Genomic DNA, 23,684 nt, shown 5'->3' with positions numbered 1-23,684 from the left:
AGTGTTTAAAAACTGCCGATCAACTTTATTACAAGATATTGTTACGCTGAAACACGTTAAATGGCAACGCTTTCTGTCAGTAGCGCGCAGGAAATACTAAGCTACATCTAATGAGGCAAACTCAGCAGTAATGTGCAAAGCATGCTGTGAAGTCAGGCATGACACATTCTCAGAGCCGCGATCTGCAATAAGACAGGAAGAAGTGGGTGGAAAGGACTGACACAATACGGCCGGCAGCTACACTTGGCTCAGGCTTCGTACTGTAGATTATGCATCAGACGGCTTCAAAACTGGGATTAATTGAGTAACTCTTGGAATAGGGAGAGCTTTCAAACAAATATAAGGTTGCAAGGCCATTGTTTGAGGTTTATGCTTCATTAGCTTGCATTGAGATTCACTGGCTTTGAGTGAGAAGCTTCAAATTGCTCATACAGTGGAAAACAATTGGTGTGGGATTTACTTTCAAACAATTTTCACTCAGAAATTGCTATTTTCCCAAAGACACGGCAAAGATATTGAATGAAGCTGACTAAAAAAGTATTCTACTACTCTAATAATTGTACAACTTCTTGAATTGATTCACCAATTTTCTCATACAGTAAATGTTATGCAATAAGTCTTGCTCAAGTAATTACTCTTTCTAACATTAATTCAGTATTAGTCATTAAACATTTTCCCAGCTAACAAAAACATGTTCTAAAGAACATTCTGCTAACATTCCCAATAAGTTATAAAAATGTCATTTTTTGAAAATTTAAAAACGTTTTTTTTTCCCCCTAGTAATACAAACGTTAAGGGAACATTCCATTTGATCATTTTGAAAACATTATGGAATGTTACTTTTGAATGTTCTCTGAACGTACCGAAACAAGTTGTAACATTTAAAAAACGTTAGATAAACATCCTACTAAACTCTTTAAGGAAAAAGTGGTCATAAGCAATGTATACGTTTGTGCAAATGTTTTGAGAACATTATTAAAGACCAGATCATTTTAAATGAACATTTTTATTATTTTCATAACTTTGAGAGAACCTCTTCTGAGAACATTCCTTGTTACCTGGGATAGAATTTAGTGTTCATTTAATCAATTAATCATTTTTACGTTTGCTGACATTCTTGTAAATGTTATGCCACAAGTCTGGCTAAAGTAATCACTCTTTCTATTGTTAATTGAACATACACTACCAGTCAAAAGTTTTTGAACACTAAGATTTTTGATGTTTTTTAAAGAAGTCTCTTCTGCTCATCAAGCCTGCATTTCTTATGCCAAAAATCATTAGGATATTAATTAAAGATCATGTTCCGTGAAGATATTTTGTAAATTTCCTACCTTAAATATATCAAAACTTAAATTTGATTAGTAATATGCATGGCTAAGAACTTAATTTGGACAACTTTAAAGATGATTTTCTCAGTATTTAGATTTTTTTTGCACCCTTCAGATGATGTATAAATCTCAATTTCAAATAATTGACCCTTATGTCTGGTTTTGTGGTCCAAGGCCACATATGTACAACAGTTCAGTCAGGATTCTTTGATGAAAGATAGAAAGATCCAAAGATCAGCATTTTTCTGAAGGATCACTTGACTGGAGTAATGATGCTAAAAATTCAGCATTGGAATCACATGAATAAATGGAAAGTAGTTATTTTAAACAGTAAAAAATATTTTCAAAATTTTACTGTCTTTGCTGCACTTTTGATCAAATAAATGCAGGCTTGGTGAGCAAAAACATCTTCTTTAAAAATCATTAAAAATCTTACTGTTCAGAAACATTTGACTGGTAGCATATAATTCAATAAATAACATTTCATAGAAGAAAACATCATGCATTTCTTATGTACATAAGTATTTTCTATAACTGCAACCATTGTTCTTCTACAGGTTATGCAATTAGTCTTGCAAAAGTAATTCATCTTTCTAACAATAATTGAACATGTAATTAATCAAACAACATATTTTATAGAATAAACAGTCATGCATTTCCCTAAAAGTGCCGTATTTTTGATTTACGGACACTCTTGTATGTGTCTTGCTAATCATTTTTAACATATAAATCATTAACCAACATATTTTCTATATACATGGATTTTGTAGAATTGCAGAATAGAACATTTTTTTATTTGCTAATATTCTGTAAGTGTTGTGCAAGTAACCTTACTATAATATAATAATATAACTATAATAATGAGTCTTTCTAACTAATTGAACACATTTTATAGCATAAACAATCATGCATTTCTCATACGGGCATGCATTTTCTACAATTGCAACATGTTTGATTTACAAACATTTTTGTTAACATTATGTAATAAGCATGCATTTTCCTATAACTGCCATATTTTTGATTAACTGACACTCTTGTATGCACTATGCAATCAGTCTTGCTTATTTTTTGCTTTTTTTTTTTTTTTTTAGTCATTTTTAACATATAAATCACTAACCAACATATTTTCTATATACATGGATTTTGTAGAATTGCAGAATATATTTTTTTTATCCACCAATATTCCTGCAAGTGTTGTGAATCTTTCTAACATTAATTGAACAGAATTGCAACATTTTTGATTTACAAACATTTTTGTTAACATTATGTAATAAGTCTTGCTAAAGCTAATATCATTTTTTTAAAGCTGAATCTGAATCAGTGTATGATCCATTGATGTATGATTTGTTAGGATACTATTTGAAAATATGAGGGTGCAAAAAGTATTGAGAAAATCGCCTTTAAAGTTGTCCAAATGAACTTCTTAGCAATGCATATTACTAATCACAAATTAAGTTTTGATATATTTATGGTAGGAAATTTACAAATTATCTTCACGGAACATGATCTTTGCCTATTATCCTAATGATTTTTGTCATTAAAGAAAAAAAAACGATAATTTTGACCCATACAATGTATTGTTGGCTATTGCTACGAATATACCTGTTCTACCTTGTGGTCCAGGGTCACATATATAATTAATTAAACAACGTATTTGATAGAATAAACAGTCATGCATTTCCCATATGCATGCATTTCTCTAGAACTTCCACATTTTGATTTCCTGATATTTTTGTATGTTATGCAATAAGTCTTGCTAAAGCAATTACTCTTTCTTTTCTCCCACAGGAATCTGTCCGCGAGCCCCCAAAAGCACGTTCACAGACCTACCCGAGCCCGTCCCAGCGAGCTGATACCAAACACGCACCGCACCGCGGCCCTGCCCAGCGTCTAACCGAGCCGCTTCACCAACCCTGGCATCTGCCATCCATCCAACGCTTGAAGTCCAGCGACTAAAAATATCCTAAACGCTGGCTCATTCAGAAGGGTTTTTCTGTTCGAAATGATTTCCTAAACAGACCGAGACAGACTGCATGTGAAATGCATAAACTTCTGATCAACAACAAACATCCCACCCTGTCCTAACCCAAGCGGCATATCCGAATCCATTCATAAATAAGGGTGCAGTACTTCTGTGTTTCTGCCTAAATCAAGTGTTTTGTCTCAGCAAACGCGCGCAGTTGCTTTTGGTAATTCGAGGCGTGTTATTTTTTCTGCTGTCATTTGTTTGATTGTGGTCGATCTTATTCTAATCTTCCGCATCGCGCCTCGTATCGTTTTCCATATTTAATTTCCTTATGCTGCGCTATCTCCTCCCTGACTTCCTCTTCCAGATCTCGTGTCATAGATAGAAGAAACTTAAGCCTGCGAAGGTGTGGGTCTCCATGCGGGCCAAGGCCCTGTTGACTGTGACAGCTGTGAGGAGATAACACGGATGCACACACATGCACACTGATAGCGTGTTGAGGGTGTGTGAGGACATGCATTGCTGCAGGAATGCGCTGAGACCAGACCACTGGTCAAGAAAACGCCACATGCACGGCCACGTCCACTCGGCAAATGAAACCGCAGACCTAAAAAGTGCCAGTAGACTGATTTATAGGGCCGATTATTGGCATATCCATGTACACATGACCAATTAACTGTTTTATCTTTCCTCGTATGTGACCCTGGACTACAAAACCAGTCTTAAGTAGCACAGGTATATTTGTAGCAATAGCCAACAATGCATTGAATGGGTCAAAATTATGCCAAAAATCATTAGGATATTAAGTAAAGATCATATTCCATGAAGATATTTTTTTAATTTCCTACCAATATATCAAAACTTAATTTTTGATTAGTAATATGCATTGCTAAGAACTTCATTTGGACAACTTTAAAGGCGATTTTCTCAATATTTAGATTTTTTTTTTTTGCACCCTCAGATTCCAGATTTTCATCTTTTTTTTTCATTGTATCTCTGCCAAATATTGTCCTATCCTAACAAACCATACATCAATGGAAAGATTATTTAATCAGCTTATTTATTTCCCTTAATTCTTAATTATTATTATTTTATTTAATGAACACTACTTTACACTTTATTTACTCAAAATTCATTATTATTATTCGTTTTATAATTACAATTTTTTTTATTGGCCAAAGCTCTTAACAATATAACATTTACAATAAAAATAAAAATAAAATATATTCAAATTTTTTTTGTTTTAATGTTTTATCATTAATTATGTACACATTTTAATTGATAGATATATATTATATTATATATAATAAATTTTATATATTAATACATTTTTTATATTGTAATAAAAAATATTTAGATATTTTTGTCTTGTTTTTTTTATTAAAAAATTGTCTTAATAATTGTAATTAATTAAAATGAACACTATTTTACAATATTACACAATATTTACTTTATTACAATATGTTGTACATTTTATGTTTTATATATTTGCATTTTTAATATAACATTTTATATAATACATTTTATATTAATTTTAAGTTTTATATATTATAATGAAATTTATATATTTTCTTGTGTTTTTTTGTTTTTTTGTGCCTTATTAATGTAATTAATTAAAATGAACACAATTTTACAATATTACACAATATTTACTCAATTCATTATTCTTCTTTTTAGCTTTTATGGGTCTTATATATATGTATGTATATATATATATATTTATATAATATATTTTGTTTGATTTGTTTATTAAAATGTTGTGTCTTATTAATAATTGTAATTAATTAAAATTAACTGTTTTTTACAATATTAAACAATATTTACTCAATGCTTGTTGGCTTCCTTCTGTCTCGGGAGTCGGTGGAAATGTACATTAACTGAAATATAAATTAAAAATAATAATACAATTTAGATTGCCCAATGCAGTTTAATATGTGTATATAATAATGATAGCAAATACAATGTATATACAATTTTTGAATTAAAATTAACATTATTTTGCACTTTATTTGCTCAAAAAGCATTATTATAATATGTTTGTATCTTTTCTTTTTAGATTTTGGAATCGACGCTGGCAGAACGCCCACTTCCTTTAATACTAATAAATCTCAAAACAACCAATATCAGTCCCCATTGATATTTATCACATTCTCCATACTGTATCAGCCACTGAGAAGCCCATATAGGTGGACGGGCACGTCCCTAAACACCTGGAGTTGTTTTAAGTGTTTGGAGAGTGTCGTTTGTGGGCGCCATGCGAGGGATTCCCTGCTGCACACGTACCGTAGGTACGTGCCTCACTTTAAGTGCCCGCGTGGATTAGTAGGGCAAGTCTAGACCGCACGCCCCAGTATACGCAGCCTCCAGCGGCAGACAGACCGTTCCTCTGATCTCACTGCCTGTCCCGGACGCTTCAAAGGCCTGCGCTCTCAATGCTTCTTCCGACAGGATCACAAGAGCAGGATTTTGTCTTTGACAATAATTGCGAGCATATCAAAAGCAGCATTCATCCACACATAAGCAGTCTGTGAGCACTTTGAGCCTGCGTTCACGTCTTAAAGACTTTTATTGCTTCTTTTTTCTCTCGTGTGTGTAGGATGGATAGAAGAGAAAAAGAGTAGATAGATAGGAAATCCCAGCAAATGCAATATTTTGCAACAGCTTTTTTAAAGTATTTTTTTCACTTTTTTAAGCTTCGGGAATACTTAAATGACAGTCTTTTTGGAAAGCACCCCTTTTTTTCTTTATTCTCAACATGGAAGCACTCAAACTGTTGGACGCTGGTGGAAACGCCTTTCTGTGATTCTCGTCCAATTCTGCAGCTCTTTTCAGTATTTTTGTAAGTGAGGAATGTTGGACAGTGTCCTATTGTGTTCATGTAAAACATGCAACGCATAATTTGCATTATTTTTTCAGAGGCTACACAGAAGCAATCCATACGGTTAAAAACCAATCGATTTTATCTGCGGTAAAACTTGACTTTCAGTCCATCTGGATTGCGCGCAGCACGTCGAAATTTTACTTCCAACATGTCATTTATTGTAAACGAAACGTCTTACGTGATTTTACCCCTTTTTATGATTCAGCCAAAGCAAACGAAGCGGCCAGCGCAGAATAAATAAAATTAAAGTGGAAGTACCAACCTCTTCCACTCCTGCCAACAAATCTCAGGTCGTTGAAACGCGCCACCTGATTCTTCATGACAGCTGAGGCGTTTCGCAGCTCTGCCGAGTAGTTCTCGTCATTTCCTGCCATAACTGTCACCACCGTCCCGTCAGGAACATCTCCCAGAGCAACAACCTGAACAGAAACGAACACACTGTGACCGTCTCGCTGTTTATGATGAAAACAGGCCTGCGATTATGATTATAGGTGACATTATGAAACGAGAGAGGGTTAATAACACAACAAATCTAGTAAAACCTGCAAACATATCACTAAACAAAAGTTAGATTGTTCTTAGATGTGATCTTTTAAATCATGTACGTAAGAAATTCCACTTAAATCGGTCAGAAACATCTGGTGATGTGAGTGTAGCTAGTTCAGCAAAGAACAATGACCCTTAGAAAAATTACAACTATTATAAAAATATAAAAATATATTTTTAAAAACATATTCCAATTTTGCTATTTGTAAACATTATGAAATTAAAAAAAAAAAAAAAATTAAAAGCAACATTTATTTATTGTCAAAAAACAATATGCACTTTTTTTTTAAATCCATTTTTTTTCTTGGATTTTGCTCTAAAATGCAAATGATGCAGCAACTAAATCTTATCTGAGAAAACCAATGAACTATAAAAATGACATTTAATTCAAATGTTTTGATGTCGAGTGTGAGCAGAAGGGCTGGTTCAGTTTTACAAGCTCAAATAAATGAAGTAAAGTATGTTTACAGAATAAGCCCGAGCGAAACGGTTTCTGCTACAGATACTATGTTTGGTGAAAGTATTAATAGTTGTGTGTAATTTAGGCCATGTGATTAAACATGCATGTGTTTGTATCTATGAATAGCCTCAAATCTCTCAGATTTCACTGCATCTGTAACTGGCATAGAAAAACATCTGATCTGATAAACTACTATTATTAACGATAAAACACTGTTTACGTGGAAAAGAAACACTAATAAAACATAAATCATTTAATCAATTTTAAGGAAAAACCTGCACATATTTTTCTGATTAAAAGTGCAAAAAGTAGTTAAGAGTGCTAAAGGTTTGATTAGATGTGAGCTCTGTATGTGACCCTAGACCACAAAACCTCATAAGCTTTTTTTTTTTTTTTTTTTTAAATTGAGATGTGTACATTATCTAAAAGCTAAATAAATAAGCTTTCTATTGATATGTGTTTGTTAGGATAGGACATTTGGCTAAGACACAACTATGTGAAAATCTAGAGGGTGCACAAATGTCTAAATATTGAGAAAATCACTTTTAAAGTTGTTCAAATTAAGTTCTTAGCAATGCCCATTACAAATCAAAAAGTACTTTTTGATATATTCACGGTAGAAAATTTACTAAATATAATCATGGAACATGATGTTAATATCCTGATTTTTGGCATAAAAGAAAAATGTATAATTTTGACTTGCTACAAAAAACTACTTAAGACTGGTTTTGTGGTCCAGGATCACATATATAATCTTTCATACTGTATATACTTACAAAGTTTGTGTTTACATTTACATAAACAGTTAGAAACATATATTGTAACTATTATAAACGATTGCGTTTTATTTCCTACTCATCCTAAAGTGTTTTATGTGTTTTAATGCTGTCTGGATCTTGGCCAGGTCTTGTAAAACAGATTTAAATCTGAATAGGACCATTAATTCCGTGGTTTAAATTGATCATAAAAAAAATATATTCATATGAATGTAAAAAGTACCGATCTGTTAAAAAAAATCAATGTCAAAAATGAGCATATCGCTAGTTAACGCGCATGCAAAAAGCTAGAAATGCATCATGTATATCTTATTAAAGCGTCTTTCTGACCTTAAACGCCACCGGGAGAGTTTTGTTGCACCTCCAGTGAGACGGCAGCACTGAGCACAGAAAGTTGGGGCTGTCCGTCCGTACGAGCTCGGCGGGGTGGTCCGCGATGATCTCCACCATCGTCCGGTTGTCGTGCTGCCGGAGTCTCGGCACCGCCGCGTTCTGCTCCTGCTGCGCATCGCTCATCTTCCCCGCCACCGGCTGAAGACTGCTGGACGGCGGACTGAACCTGCGGCTGGTGCTCGGATCTACCGGAATGCGCATCACAACAATGTCAGCAAAGGTAAGGGCACTTTAAACCAGCACTAAACTCAAGAGTTTTCGATTAAAAATGGATGGGATGTTTATAAAGTCCGTTCGGTGCTTTCCGGAAAGCGAAAAAGTTGGATAAGCTCGGTTCCCCTCAGGCTTTACGCGCGAGTTCTACAGGTGAAACGCGTGGAAAATAACGCGAGGGACCTCCTGGTTACACCGTGAAGAAACGCCGACATAATTTACGAGGCGATTTCGCTTCTCCTTGGCGGTTCCAAACGTCAAAATCCCCGATAAAACCGAGTCGCATTACGCGCGGCTCTCGCTCGGAGAGTTCGCCTCAGCGCGCTTCTTAAAACGTGTTACCATAAAAGAAGTTAAAAAGAGAGTTAAGAAGTTCTCAAAAGTCCCCAAGACCCTTCTTTCTCCATACAGAGTCTTTGTGAAGGGTTAAAAAGGTGATTCCAAAGGTTGTGGTTAGAAAGATGAAGGCGCTGGAAAGCCGCAGTGTTTTGTCTCGTTGTGTGGTTTGTCTTAGGAGGCAGGGACTTGGGTGAGCTCAGGTTTTTTGTGGTTTATATATATATGCAGAAGCAGGAGGATTATTATGCTGATGAGTCTTGAGCACGTCATGTCTCCAAGCACCATTTCATGGCATCAAAATAAATGAGCACTTCAGTGGTTTGATATTTTCCTCTCTTACCAGAGCAATGCAGCAAATACTAGCAGCACGAGTGTGATTTAGGACGAAATGTTAAAGAAGATCAAGCAAATGCGTTCCGAGTTCAGTAAGACGAAGTTTAAACATACATTAAGCAAAATATTCAACGGTGTATGCTTTAGTATGGCAACTAGGTGAAGCCAGAGCGTTTTCTTTCACTGTTAGCTAATACTGAGAGACATAAAGAGACATAAACACAACTCATTCAAACCAGACTGAAAGCAAACAAGCGCAGAAGAGAAGTGACTCATTTCCTATTTCTAAAGACAGATAAAGAGCCAGGGCTAAAGTTAATATTATACAAGATCAGGCAACAACAACAGCACTGAAGCCAAGGCAACACTATTGAACTCTATGGAACTAAATTTGTGTTCTTTTTATGTTTTTTTGAGCTCGTTATTTTTTATTACTAATTTGCAAAAAAGTCAATAAGTTAATATTTTTAGTTTATCCTATATTACAGTTGAAGTCAAAAGTTTACATACACCTTGCAGAATCTGCAAAATATTAATTATTTTACCAAAATAAGAGGGATCATATAAAATGCATGTTATTTTTTATTAAGTACTGAGCTGAATAAGATATTTCACATAATGGATGTTTACACACAGTCCACAATATAAAATATTAGTTGAATTTATTAAAATGACTCTGTTCAAAAGTTTACATACACTTAATTCTTAATACTGTGTTGTTACCTGAATGATCCACAGCTGTGTTTTTTTGTTTTATTTTGTTTAGTGATAGTTGTTCACGAGTCCCTTGTTTGTCCTGAACAGCCGTTCTGCAGAAAAATCCTTTGGGTCCCACAATTTTTTTTTATTTTTTTTAAAGCATTTTGTGTTTTTGAACCCTTTCCAACAATGACTGTATGATTTTGAGATCCATCTTTTCACACCTAGGACAACTGAGGGACTCATATGCAACTATTACAGAAAGTTCAAACACTCACTGATGCTTCAGAAGGAAACACGATGCATTAAAAGCTGGGGGTGAAAACTTTTTTAATTTGAAGATCAGAGAAATTTAACTTATTTTGTCTTCTGGGAAACATTTAAACATCCTTGGTAGCTTCTGAAGGGCAGTACTAAATAAAAAAATATGATATTTAGGCAAAATAAGAAAAATGTACACATCCTCATTCTGTTCAAAAGTTTTCACCCTTGGCTCTTAATGCATCGTTTTTCCTTCTGAAGCATCAGTGAGTGTTTGAAACTTCTTTAATAGTTGCATATGAGTCCCTCAGTTGTCCTCAGTGTCAAAAGATGAATGTCAAAATCATACAGTCATTGTTGGAAAGGGTTCAAATAAACAAAAATGCTGAAAAACCAAAGAATTTGTGGGACCTAAAGTATTTTTTGGAAGAACAGCAGACAAACAAGACTCATAAACAATTATCACTAAACAAAAAAAAAAAAAAAAACAGCTGTGGATCATTCAGGTAACAACACAGTATTAAGAATCAAGTGTATGCACACAGGGGCATTTTTATAATTTAAACAATTATTTTCTCTTTTGGACTATATGTTAACATCATTTATGTGAAACATCTTTTTCAGATCAGTACTAAATAAAAAATACTAAATATGCATTTTGTATGATCCCTCTTATTTTGGTAAAATAATTAACATTTTTCAGATTCTCCTAACTTTTGACTTCAGCTGTGTGTTTTTTAAACGAATGAATCTCAAAAGCTCTTTTGGTGGCGCTCTTTAACGTTCAATCTCGTCTTTTATTATGCGACGAGGGCAAAGCCAGAACTACAGCAGCGTTCGCTCACCACTGCGGGCTATTGCATTATATAACCGTTAAAAACTCCATTACCCACAATCCCTGGCAGACCCGCATGACGCCAAATAGACACGCGCTGCCCAGTGTGTTTACATCAGAGACAAGTGCCTTGCAGTGTGAAAGAGCACATGTGGATGGATTGAATAATTCATAACGTAAGGTAAAACTGTTCAGTTGCTTAAAGCGTGTGAGGTTAAGATTCAATTCTGGCCATTTGTATATTTAGTCTGAACGTCAACCGACAGCGAGACTCGAAAGGCTGTGTTTGTTCAGTTCGAGTCAGTGTTTATGTTTATATTTCATAAAGTGTGCTATAAACAGTTTCACAAACATCATTATGCCTTTTGTAACGTTGAAGCATTTTATTTGAAATAGTTTTAGCTCTTTGGATAGTTTGAAGTTAAGTTGTTAGTTTTAGTAAATAGCTTTTTGACAGCTCGTTAGACTATCATGTCGCGTTTTAACAGCATGCTAAGCCAAAATAAGCTCTTGCTTTTAGCAGAATGTTTATTGAATATGCATTGTTAGTGCAAGATGATAGAAAAATCGCGTTTTTCTTATTCTAAACTCCCGTCCCTAGGAAAAAAGTAATAATACATATTTAAAATACGTTTATTTCATACTAAGTATAGTTCAAAACCACATTTACAAACATATTTACTGACATATCGTTTGGGATTAAACTTTTTAATGTCACTGTTCATAAGGATAGTATGATCTTTGAATCATCTTGGTCTTTAAATGCAAGGTTTACCTTCAGATGTACCTTTAGTTGGACTTCAATTCTACTTCCACACAATTAAAGTAAGTTGTTTCCTTAATGAAACCAGGTTAGTATACCACAACTACAATTGCAGGGTGTTTTAAATAAGTGCATACACTGCCAGTCAGTTTAAAAGCTTTTTAATGTTTTTTTTTTTGTTTAAATAAGTCTCTTCTGCTTACCAAGCCTGCATTTACTTGATCCAAAGCACAGCAAAAGCAGTAAAATGTTATTTATAATATTTTTATTATTTAAAATAACTGCTTTCTATTTGAATATATTTTAAAATGTAATTTATTTCTGTGAACAAAGCTTTTTTTCAGCATCATTACTGCAGTCTTCAGTCACATGATCCTTCAGAAATCATTCTAAAATTCTGATTTGCTGTTTAAAAAACATTTGTTATTATTATTATTATGATATTAAAAACAGCTGAGAAGATTTTTTCAGGTTTCTTTAATGAATAGAAAGTTCAGAAGAACAGCATTTATCTGACTTAGAACTCATTTGTAACATTATAAATGTCTACATCATCACTTTCGATCAATTTAAAGCATCCTCGCTAAATAAAAGTCTAATTTCTCTTTGCAAATGAGCTTAAATGATTTCTAAAGGATCATGTGACACTTAAGACTGGAGTAATGATGCTGGAATTTTAGATTTGATCACAGGAATAAATTACATTTTAAAATGTATTCATTTAAAGCATTAAAAAGCTTAGACTGGCAGTGCATGCACTTAATTAATTTTGGTATACTAACCTGGTTTCCTTAAGGAAACAACTAACTCTGTGTTTAATGCACTTTATTTGTGTGGAAGTAGCATTGAAGTCCAACTAAAGGTACATCTTGCATTTAAAGACCAAAATTATTCAAAGATCATACGATCCTTACGAACAGTGACATTAAAAAGTAATCTCAAGCGATATGTCAGTAAATGTGGCTTTGACCTATTTCACAATATTACATCTTTTGCTGTATTTTGCATGCTTTAAATAAACATTAAAACAAACTTTTGACATAGTGTAAATATATAAATGTATACTATACTTAGCATGAAAGTATATTACATTTTCACTAGGGTTGTGCCCGTATCAGTTAAAGTTTCATACTCTATTCTTCCTCCACAGTCAATTCTGTATTTTATTCTGGGGAAAAAAATAGGAAAAAATCACATCCTCACTCTTGTGTCTAGCCTGACTTTCCCCCATGTGTATTGTTTGTAAAACCTTGGCTGTTTGAAAGACTGTAGGAAGAGTGATGTCAGCACTCGACATGAAGTCTGACTCTGTGGAAACTTACACACACACACACACACACACACACACACACAGATGATGGAGATTTGAATGTGCGAGCCATTTCTCCTCCTCCTTCCTGTCCAAGTACACGTCCAGGAGCCTTTAATCTACACGTTTCGGTGTGAGAGAAATGGATTTCGCATGATTGCAGGTCTAGCGCGGACGCAGGCAGGCGCTGCCGTGTGTGGCGAGGATGTAGGAGGGAAATAAAACATCCAATGGCTCTGAATCGCATTTGCCACTTCATTAGGAGCCCCGAGAAAGACGCGCTATTAAGTTACATTTCCTTCTTCGGCGACGGCGAGCGCCAAATATGTTTCTGATTTTCCCCCGGTTATGATGATGGTCTGTAAATTTATGAGACAGCTGAGTTGGGGTAATTGTAATTAATGAAAAATATAGTTGAATATATATTGAAACAGCATGTGGCGGAAGGTTGGAGTTGGATGTCTTGGATAAAGAAGAAATAAATATGTTGGAGGTCTTTGAATGCTGATATTTGTGGGCTGTGTTAAAAGCCTCCTTCCTCAAATCACTTTATGTCACCGAGATTCGTATTTACACGCTGTAGGACTACTGCTGTTGGCGAAGTCGCCACTAAATGAGTAAATTAACCAGGCGTCTGTAGAAACGACACGCACCAAAAAAAAAAAAAAAAAGACGTGGAAGCTACATAAAAGTCCTGACTATTTAATTACACAGAGGAAAATGCAATAAATAGAATGGCTCCCTTTTCTGTTCTTTCAAAGCCTTTTGCATGTTGAAGTAATCTCCATTCATTTGCCACATCTGAATTCATTTTGCCCAGTATGGCGACCATCTGCCTTCAGCAGTCAAAGCGAAAAGCTTTATCTTTCATCCGACGGAGGGGGCGAAAACAGAAGGAAATTTTACGCCGGGATGTGTTTATTGAAGTAAAAGGGCCCTGCTTTTGCTTTGGTGACACTTTGGAACATTTAGTTTCATGTCCCTCCGAGGCAGAATTAAGATTTATATTGGCTCTGATTAAAGGAGAGCTGCACTGAAAAATGACAATTCTGCCTTTATTTGTTCACCTTCATGTCGTTCCAAACCCAAATGCTGTTGTTATTCTTGTGCGACGCAGAATTTTCAAATTTTTGAAAAATATCCTGGGTGCTCTTTGAAGCCTTCTGGGACGTATGATGTCAAACTCCGAAATGATTAAAGGTAGTCCGTATGATTTGTGCTGTCTTTTGAGTTTTCTGAAGCCGCATGACGAGACTGAAATCTTTCCATTGGCGTAGCTTTGAAATCTCATTCTCTGTATTCAAACATGAGCGTTATTGAGATTTGACAGCTGTGTGAACTGGTTATAAATTTATACGGGAAATTCACAGAAAGTTTAGTCATTTGCCATTATTATTATTATTATTATTATGTTGTGAATTGTTTACTTAATTTATGCTGAAATGTATAAATATTTGATAACTATATTATTTTAAATGATTTATATATATATATTTTTTTAAAGTAGAAATATTTGATATTATCTTATGGATTTATTTTTTTAAATTACAATTTTTTAAAACAGAAAATTTATAAAAGGTATACGTATTTGATATTATTTTGTAAATTGCGTATAAATTATATACTACAATTTATACTGAAAATTCAGTATAAAGCGGTTACTAAATTTATACTGAAAAGTATGAATATTTAATATTTTTTATTTTTATTATATATTTTTAAATAACAATATTTATATTTTTATATTTTTGAAAGTATATGTATTTGATATCTGTATTATTGTTTTAATTTTTTTTATGCAATTTGATATTTTTTGAATTGAGGATAAATTGCATACTCAATTTATACTGAAAAGTATAAATATTTATTATTTTTATTATATTATATAATTATTTTCAATAATAATGTCATATATTTATATTTTTGAAAGTATAAATATTAGATTTTTGTATTATTGATTTTTGTGAATTATGAGGGTAAATTTTATATACAATTTCTACAAAAAAATTATAAAAAGTATACATATTTGATATTTGTGAATTGAGTATAAATTGTATATTCAATTTATATTGAAAAGTATAAATATTTCATATTTTTATGATTAATATATAATTATTTTCAATAACAATGTCATATATTTATATTTTTGAAAGTATAAATATTTGATATTTGTATTGCTATTGATTTTTCTGTATTATGAGTTAATTTTATATGCAATTTCTACAGAAAATTCATAAAGTATACATATTTGATATTATTTTGTGAATTTAATATCAATTGTTTTCTCAATTTATACTGAACGTATCAATATTTTATATTTTCATAATTATTATATAGTTATTTTCAATACCAATGTCATATGTTTATATTTTTATATTTTTGAAAGTATAAATATTTGATATTATCTGTATTGTTAGATTTTTCTGAATTATGAGTACATTTAATATGCATTTTTATATTTTATAAAAAGTGTATATATTTATATATGTATTATTATTTTTGTAAATAATACTCAACTTATACTGAAAATGAGCAAAATGTATGAATATTTAGTATTATTCTTATTTAAATGATAATATAAAATATGTATATAATTTTTTTTACCTCTTTGATATCATTTTGTGAATTAAATATAAATTGCATACTCAATTTATACTAAAATGTATAAATATTTGATATTATTATTTATTAATTTTTTGTGAATAATACTCAGTTTATTTAGCCTGGCTATCGCCAGACCACGTTATGACTTCGTCATGATTCGTGGTCTGGGAACCACATGTTCATTTTCTCGTATTTGAGGCGTGGTTTACGAATGCCCAGAGCCGTTTATTGGGCGATATGAATGTCTATCAAATGCGCCTGTGCGTAGCTCATAGCCAATCGTTTCAATTATACCGAATGACGTATGTAGAGCGAACGCCAAAAGTTGCTCTTTTTTCAAAATAAACTTGCGTTCTAAACTACACCGTGTCTACACCGGACGCGACAGTTGCCTCGCGGCAACAGCTAAAGTCTGTCTACACTGGACGCGACAAGGCGACCGTTGCAAATCATTTAAACTTTGTGTGAGCACGTCATAAATAGAACGCGGCAGCAGATTACTGTCGGGCCGCGTCGCGCCGCATTCAGTGTAGACAGCATAATAGGTTCTAATGTCATTTGTCGCGTCTGGTCACGCCGCTCGCGTCCGGTGTAGACACGAAAGATAACTTCGCCTCTGCTGCCATGCTGGATCCATAGTAACAAACTGCTTCGGTGAGTCGCATAGAATACGTCATCGTCTTGCTGCTCCCTCCCCGTTCTGTGATTGGTTCCCTATCTTAGGTGAAAATTAGGTCCATGGTTTCCAGACTGACTAGCAGCGTGAATAAAATCGCGCTGCGCAAGGCAGGATGGGGAAACCCAGGCTACAGTTTATTCTGAAAATGAACACATTTGGTATTATTATTGTTTTATTATTTAAATACTAATATCAAATATTTGTAATTATTACATATTTCATATTTTATATGCAATTTATACTGAAAATTAATAAAAAGTTTATTCAAGAAACAAATGTATTATTATTAATATTATTATTATTATTATTTTGTAAATTATGGGTATAAATTGTATACTCAATTCTGATATTAAGCATTTTTATGGTTATCGGTATCATCCATTTTCAAAACCATCTTGGCCAATAAAGTAATTTAAAAGCATTAAAAGAAAGTTTTTTTTTTTTTGTCAGAGCCTTTGTTATTTTTAATTTTGACATTAATTTGAATTTTTACAGCGGACATATATATATCGGTTATCGGTTTACTTGATCTGTAATAATCAGTATTGGCATTAGCCCTGAAAAACACAGTATGAATATTTATTTTTTTTAAATTATTATAATGAAGTTATACTAATAATGCAGAAAAGCGCATACACATTTGATATAAAAAATGTTTAATATGATTTGCACTGTATTTTAAGTTGTATGACAAGTCTAGAATTTTTCATTTGTCACCTTTCTGCATATTCAAAGTGGTGTCACTTTTATTTGACATTGATTTTAATTAATTGAATGTGAGCTTAAATGAGATTTAAGAGCTGCAGCAGAGGTTTGTCTGTGAATAATGGCTTAAATTTCATTCTGGTTTGGTTTGAGGTTGAGTAAGTGATGATAAACTATCTGTTTAATGATCAGCGCACACAAGTGTGTCAGACTGCGGCGCTGATAGGGATTACGTCTCATCTACGTGAGAAAAGGGCCGTCCGCCTGTGAGATTTGATAGTCTGATGCCGTAGGAAGGCTGTGGTTTCTGAGTCACTCATGCCAGCCTCAGGTTCAAACAGACCAAGGGTTTGTTCAAATAAAGCAGGTGGGCCGTGACGACTCACCTGCATGTGATTTCAAATGGAAATCTCTGCACACATTTGAATTCGACAAGCTCCATTTCTGGGCTTGTATCAGCATCCTGTTAATTAGTTTTCTTTGTGCTGGAGGAAGTCTAACTGCAAACTGTGCAGATAGCTGTGTGATGAATGTTAACTGCTCGACGACATGCTCAGATAATTCAGATAAAGTCAGATAATCATAATGAGCAAATAATAGACTAATATGTGAAAAGATATACACTGTACGCTGAGTCTCATAAAGCAAATATATCAGCTGATTAATCAACCTATCCTCTGAATTTCTACAAACAGCCTGAGCAATGGATAGAGCACATTTCTGTTTTCAAATATTATTATTATTTATAGTTTTTGTGAATAAGTTATATACTCAATTTATACTAAAAATGAACACAAAACTATAAATATTTGGTATTATTATTATTATTATTATTATTTGAATAACAATAATATAAAATATTTACTTTATATATTTAATTTTTTGTTTATTATGTGCAAACATATCACTTTATACTGAAAAAACAATTAGTAATAATAATAATTTGTATACACAAATAATTTGACTATACTTAAAAAAATAATAATAATACAATATATTTTGTATACATATAAATCATTTGAAATAAATAATATTTTTATGTGAATAATGAGTATAAATTATATATTTTATTTATACAGAAAATTCACTAAAGTATATGCATTTGATATTAGTATTTTTTATTATTATTTTTTTTAATCCACATTGAAAATTTGGGATTCAAAGTTAAATTTAAACTTAAACATGTTAGGATAACATTTTAAGATTTAAGAAAAATAAAACAAAAACAAATAAGCATTTTGAAATATACTAAAGATGTCTTGGTCACTAATCTGTTTTCAAAAATGATTAATATTATTATTTTTATTTTTTGTGAATAAGTTGTATACTCTTATAATATTTACATACTTAAATTTTTTTTTGTTTATTATATGCAAATATATCACTTCATACTAAAAATAAATAATAATAACAATAATAGTAATAATAATAATAAAATAATAATTTATTATGTGCAAATATATATCACTTTATACTTAAAAAAGAAATAAAATAAAAATAATAATAATTATAGTAATAATAATAAAAAATAATTTGTATGCATATAAATAATTTAACTTTATACTGAAAAAAGAAATCAAATAATAATAGAAATAAGAGTAATAAAAATCATAATAATTTATATACATATAAATGAGTTCATTGCTAAAATGCTATTTTATGTACTTTTTTTTTATCATGCCATGTAATGCTAGTTAGATCAAACATTTGGTAAACACAGACCAAAACAGACTTTAAACACGTCTGCTGTTTCCTTTGAACTAAAACATAATTTATCAATCATTGCTTACAGTAGTTTAACTGCCTTGCTTTGGCCATTAAAAATAGTTCAGCCTCACATTCTAAAAAAAAAACCTAAATCTAACTCTTGGAGCGGCGTTTGTCATTGATCCCGGTCGAACGTGTCCGGCTTTGAACATGTGGCGTGTTTCCCGTCCTGTCGCCGGACGCATCAGGAAGCGTTTTGTGTGTGAAGTGGCTTTCTAATTGCTCAGGCTTTGAGTGTGTGTTGTGTGTGTTACAGATGAGCAACAGCGCTGCGAGCCCAATGGCAGCCAGCAGCAGCAGCACCGCGGCCGGACGCGCATCCGGAAAGACTACCAGCTTCATCCCTGAGCTCCAGAGCATGATGTAAGTGCACGTCTAAAGTCATTCAGAAAACTCTATGATGTGTTCCAGCACTTACAGCAAGTACTGTGGAGGTGCTTTGATGGTAATGCACTAATATTAGAATGATTAATTTACATATTCATGCCATTTACATGGTACTTCCAAGATAATTCTGAGACAATTGACCTTCCATATATTTACACACTCATCCACTCATGTATCAAGTATGGGCATTTGACATCTACAATGCAGAGAAAGTGAATTAAATTGCGTAATAGGGGTTATGCCCAACAGGCTTCCGTTTTCTGCTAAACAGGTCTCGTTGCTTCCGGTTCACGCGTTTTGCATATCCCTCTTTAAATATGAACATGATTTACTCAAGATTCATTCAAAGTAGACACTAAAAATGATCATAACCAATGTCCATCACATATGTGGATTGATATATAAAAGTTTTAAATTTTTATTCTTTTCACTAACATTTGTATATAAATATCGAATGAAACGTCCACAATAAACAGCTGGCTTGTTTAACTGATTACCTTAAAAGTCCGTCGATATCGCCATTATTTATTACGGCTATTAACACGTTCTCCGACAAGCGGAAGCAATGAGACCTGTTTTCCGGGGTTGGTCAGGTGACGTTCGACATATAGCCTATTCAGTCATAAACATGGAATTTTCTGTATAAAATGTGGAATGTCATGGAATTTTGGATGAATATATCAAAGTAGGGCTGCATACTTGATCAAAATGCTATTGAATACTATTGAAATATGTGAAGTCTGCATGTTCTGTGTGTTTCAGTTGAGAAAGGATATTGTCATATAATACAACCACAGAAACTTTTCGTCAACCCGTCAAAATAAGAGTTTAACTTGAAGAAATTGTGACAGAAATATATTACTATTGTACAGTAGAATGTACTTCTCATTAATTAAAATCATGCAGTTTTTTTCAGTTTTAATTTTAACTTGAAACCTGCGCTTTTGCCCCCAAAAATAAAAAGAATTGTTTATTTTTTATTTAATTAATTTGAGAATTTGAGAAAAGTAAAATAAAATTTCTAAAACATTTTGTCTTATTAAATTAAATCATAAAAATAAAAAACATGTAACAACTGTTTATTAAAGTTAGAATAAAAAATATCTTCTTTAATTTTTTTTTTTTTTAAATAGTTTTTTTTTTTTTTTTTTTTTTTTTTTGAAAATGTAGTCCAGAACTAGAACAGAAAAAAATTAATCCAAAAAACTGAAAATGGAAAAATGGAATTTGGGAATAATAAAACAGAATTTCAAAAATAAATAAATAAAATTAAAGAAGAAAAAAACAATAGGGCCCTAAAAATGTATTTTTTTTTTTTTGTTCTAATTTTAATAAATAGTGGTTAAATTGTTTAATTAATGCTTTTTGATTACTAAAATTAAATGTAACAATTAAAATGTAGTCCAGAAATGAGAAAGAATTTTTTTTTGAGAAAAATAAAACAGAATTTCAGGGGAAAAAAAAGAAGAAAATAAAAAATAAAATAAAATAATCATACTTTACCTAACCTAACCCTAACCCTAACCCTAGGGCCCTAAAAAATATTTTTAAATCTAATTTTAATAAATTGTTGTTAAATTGTTTAATTTTTATGATTTGATTTAATAATTCATGCTTATATAAAATTAAATGTAACAATGTAAAATGTAGTCTAGAAATGGAATAAAAAAAATTAAATGATAAATGGAATTTGGGAAAAATAAAACAGAATTTCATAAAAAAAAATTAAATTAAAGAAGAAAATAAAATGATAAAATAAAATAAAATGATCATACTTCATAGTGCCCTAAAAATGTATTTTTTGTTCTAATTTTAAAAAATAGTTGTTAAATTGTTTAATTTTTATGATTTAATTTAATAAGACATGCTTTTTGATTACTAAAACTGAATGTAACAGAATAAAAAAAAATACAATTAAAGAAGAAGAAAAAAATCATAATAATAAAATGATAATACTTCATAGGGCTGTAAAAATGTGTATTTTTTGTTCTGATTTTAATAAATAGTTGTAAAATTGTTTAATTTTTATGATTTAATTTAATAAGACATGCTTTTTGATTACTAAAATTAAATGTAACGATTAAAATGTAGTCCACAAATGGAACAAAAAAATAATTAAGTCAAGAAAAACAGATTTTAAATAAATAAATAAATAAAACAAAATTTAAAAAAAGAGATTTCATATGGCTGTACTCAAGTTATCGCTACGAACCTTCATGCAGCATTAATCATTTTCTAAAGCGGCGGCGGCGGCGATCCAGGTCTGGATTTGCCATCATCAGCAGGAGACTGCTTTATAGTTGACTAAGGTATCAATTAATGCTTATTATTTCATCCGTCAGAAATAAGGAGGGTTTGCTCATTGGACAGCGTGTCAGTGACTGCGGTTCTGTTGATGTACTTCGGCACACGACCGTATTTTCGTCAGAAAGCCTGTTTTTCTGTCAAAAAACCTTAAGTGTAGTTGATCTTGGAATGAATAATATTAAGCCCAATCTATAAAGCGAGCGTCCAGGTCTACAAAACTGCTTCACCGAAAGCACAAAGGAGCCATAAAGTACATTTACATGCCGATCCATTGACTTCCCTCCAACTGAGCGTTTGCGGTTTGACCTAGTGAGAGATATTCTTTAGGAAAGCCACAGTGAAATTCATCCTGTCCTTCTGCTTTGAATCCCACCTGAGGAGACCTTCAGACTCATGCAAATCACAACAACACTGTTTTCCTGCGTGTTTACCTCGTGTGGGGTGACCATACTGAAATACACACCAGCTTTTGTAGAAAAAAAAAAAGCATGTCCTTTTTGTTTAGCCTGTAGAAATGGAGGCATCCTCTAGTCAAAACCAGAGACAATAGCTGGTCAACAGAGGTTTTATGAACTTATGTTTTGCATAAATAAAACAGAGATTATTTTTAGGAATTTTTTTTTGCATTATGACATTATTTAATCATATTTTCATCCTGAATTTTCTTATTACTGCAAGCAGAGTTATTTTAGTATCATTGAGATCCTATTATAGTTTATATTCGTATATTATTATTAATTTTTATTAGAAACGTTTGTATTAATATTTTTATTATTTTTTTATTACTTTCAGAATTAGTTTTTATTTTTATATTTTGTTTCCATTTCCATTTTCATTTTAAAATTTAGTAGTTTTTCAATTTTATTTATTTATTTTTAAATGTCTATATAATTTGTATTCATTTTTAATTTCAGTTTTAGTTTATTTTAGTACCTCAAGTTAAACGAAATCAAAATATTTTATTTCATTTTGAATTATTAAATAAAAACATATTTATTTTAATGTCATAATAAAAATGTTTAAATAAAAAATAGTGCCACTATGCATATTTAAATTATTATACCACTTAAAATAAATATCATTATTATTTTCAGAATTAGTTTTTATTTTAATTTGTTTTCATTTTCATTTTCAAGTTTTAGTAGTGCCCTTTTTTTAAATGTCTATATAATTTGTATAATTTTTTTATTATTATTTTAGTTTTAGTTATTAAGTTAAATGAAATAAAAATTTTATTTTAGTTTAGTTTTTTAATGGCATTTGTCCACAATTATTAAATAAAAAAATTATATTTATTTTAACATCATAATGCAATTGTATAAATAAAAATCAGCATAAATTAAATTCAGTACATAAATAGTAAATTATTCTATAAGTTAAAAATGTATAATTATTACTTTCAGAATTGGTTTTTATTTTTTTGTTTTCATTTTAATGTCAAAGTTTTAGTAGTTTATTGACATTGTTTTAAATGTCTATATAATTTGTATGCATTTTTATTTCAGTTTTTTATTTTCAGTTTTTTTTAGTACATCAAGTTAAACAAAATTAAAATTATATTTTATTTTATTTTATTTTATTTTATTAACAGATTTTGTTTTAGCTATAATAACTCTGGTCGACAATTATTAAATAAAAATAATATATTTATTTTAACATTATAATGAATATTTCTAAATAAACAATCTGCAGAAATTAAAGTCAGAACAAAAATAGTGCCACTGTGTATATTTAAATTATTATACAAGTTAAAAAAATATCATTATTGCTTTCAGAATTAGTTTTTATTTTTATATAATAAAAAAAATTCAATAAACTACTAAAACTAAAAGTACTACTAAAAGTTTTTTTTGTTTGTTTTAGTAGTTTATTGCTATTTATTTTTTAAATGTCTATATAATTTGTATTCATTTTTTTATTTCAGTTTTACAAAGTTGAACATGTTTTATGTTGTCTTTTTTAATGCCATTTGTTTTGTTTAACTATAATGACCCTCGTCTACAATGATCAAATTTAAAAATAAATTATTTTAACATCATAAAAATTGATAAATAAAAATATTGATAAATATAAATATGCATAAATTAAATTCAGTACAAAAATAGTGTCACTGTTTATTTAAAATTATTATAC

The 23,684-nt window shown here is 31.3% G+C and overlaps 1 protein-coding gene across 1 annotated transcript in view; it reads right to left on the bottom strand.

Moving 5' to 3' along the window:
• LOC141295316 (runt-related transcription factor 2-like) overlaps positions 1-23,684 on the bottom strand; it is a 79,348-nt gene that overhangs the window by 41,250 nt on the left and 14,414 nt on the right. The window contains exons 3-4 of the mRNA XM_073826526.1: positions 8,288-8,535; positions 6,438-6,594 (exon numbers count right to left, since the gene is read on the bottom strand). Coding sequence (XP_073682627.1) covers positions 6,438-6,594; positions 8,288-8,535 — 405 coding nt within the window. The remainder of the gene's footprint in view (positions 1-6,437; positions 6,595-8,287; positions 8,536-23,684) is intronic.

This window comes from Garra rufa, chromosome 21, assembly GCF_049309525.1.
Source record: "Garra rufa chromosome 21, GarRuf1.0, whole genome shotgun sequence".
NCBI lineage: Eukaryota > Metazoa > Chordata > Actinopteri > Cypriniformes > Cyprinidae > Garra > Garra rufa.
The sequence above is the reverse complement of the archived record's forward strand: the minus strand, read 5'-3'. Positions and strand labels throughout refer to the sequence as shown.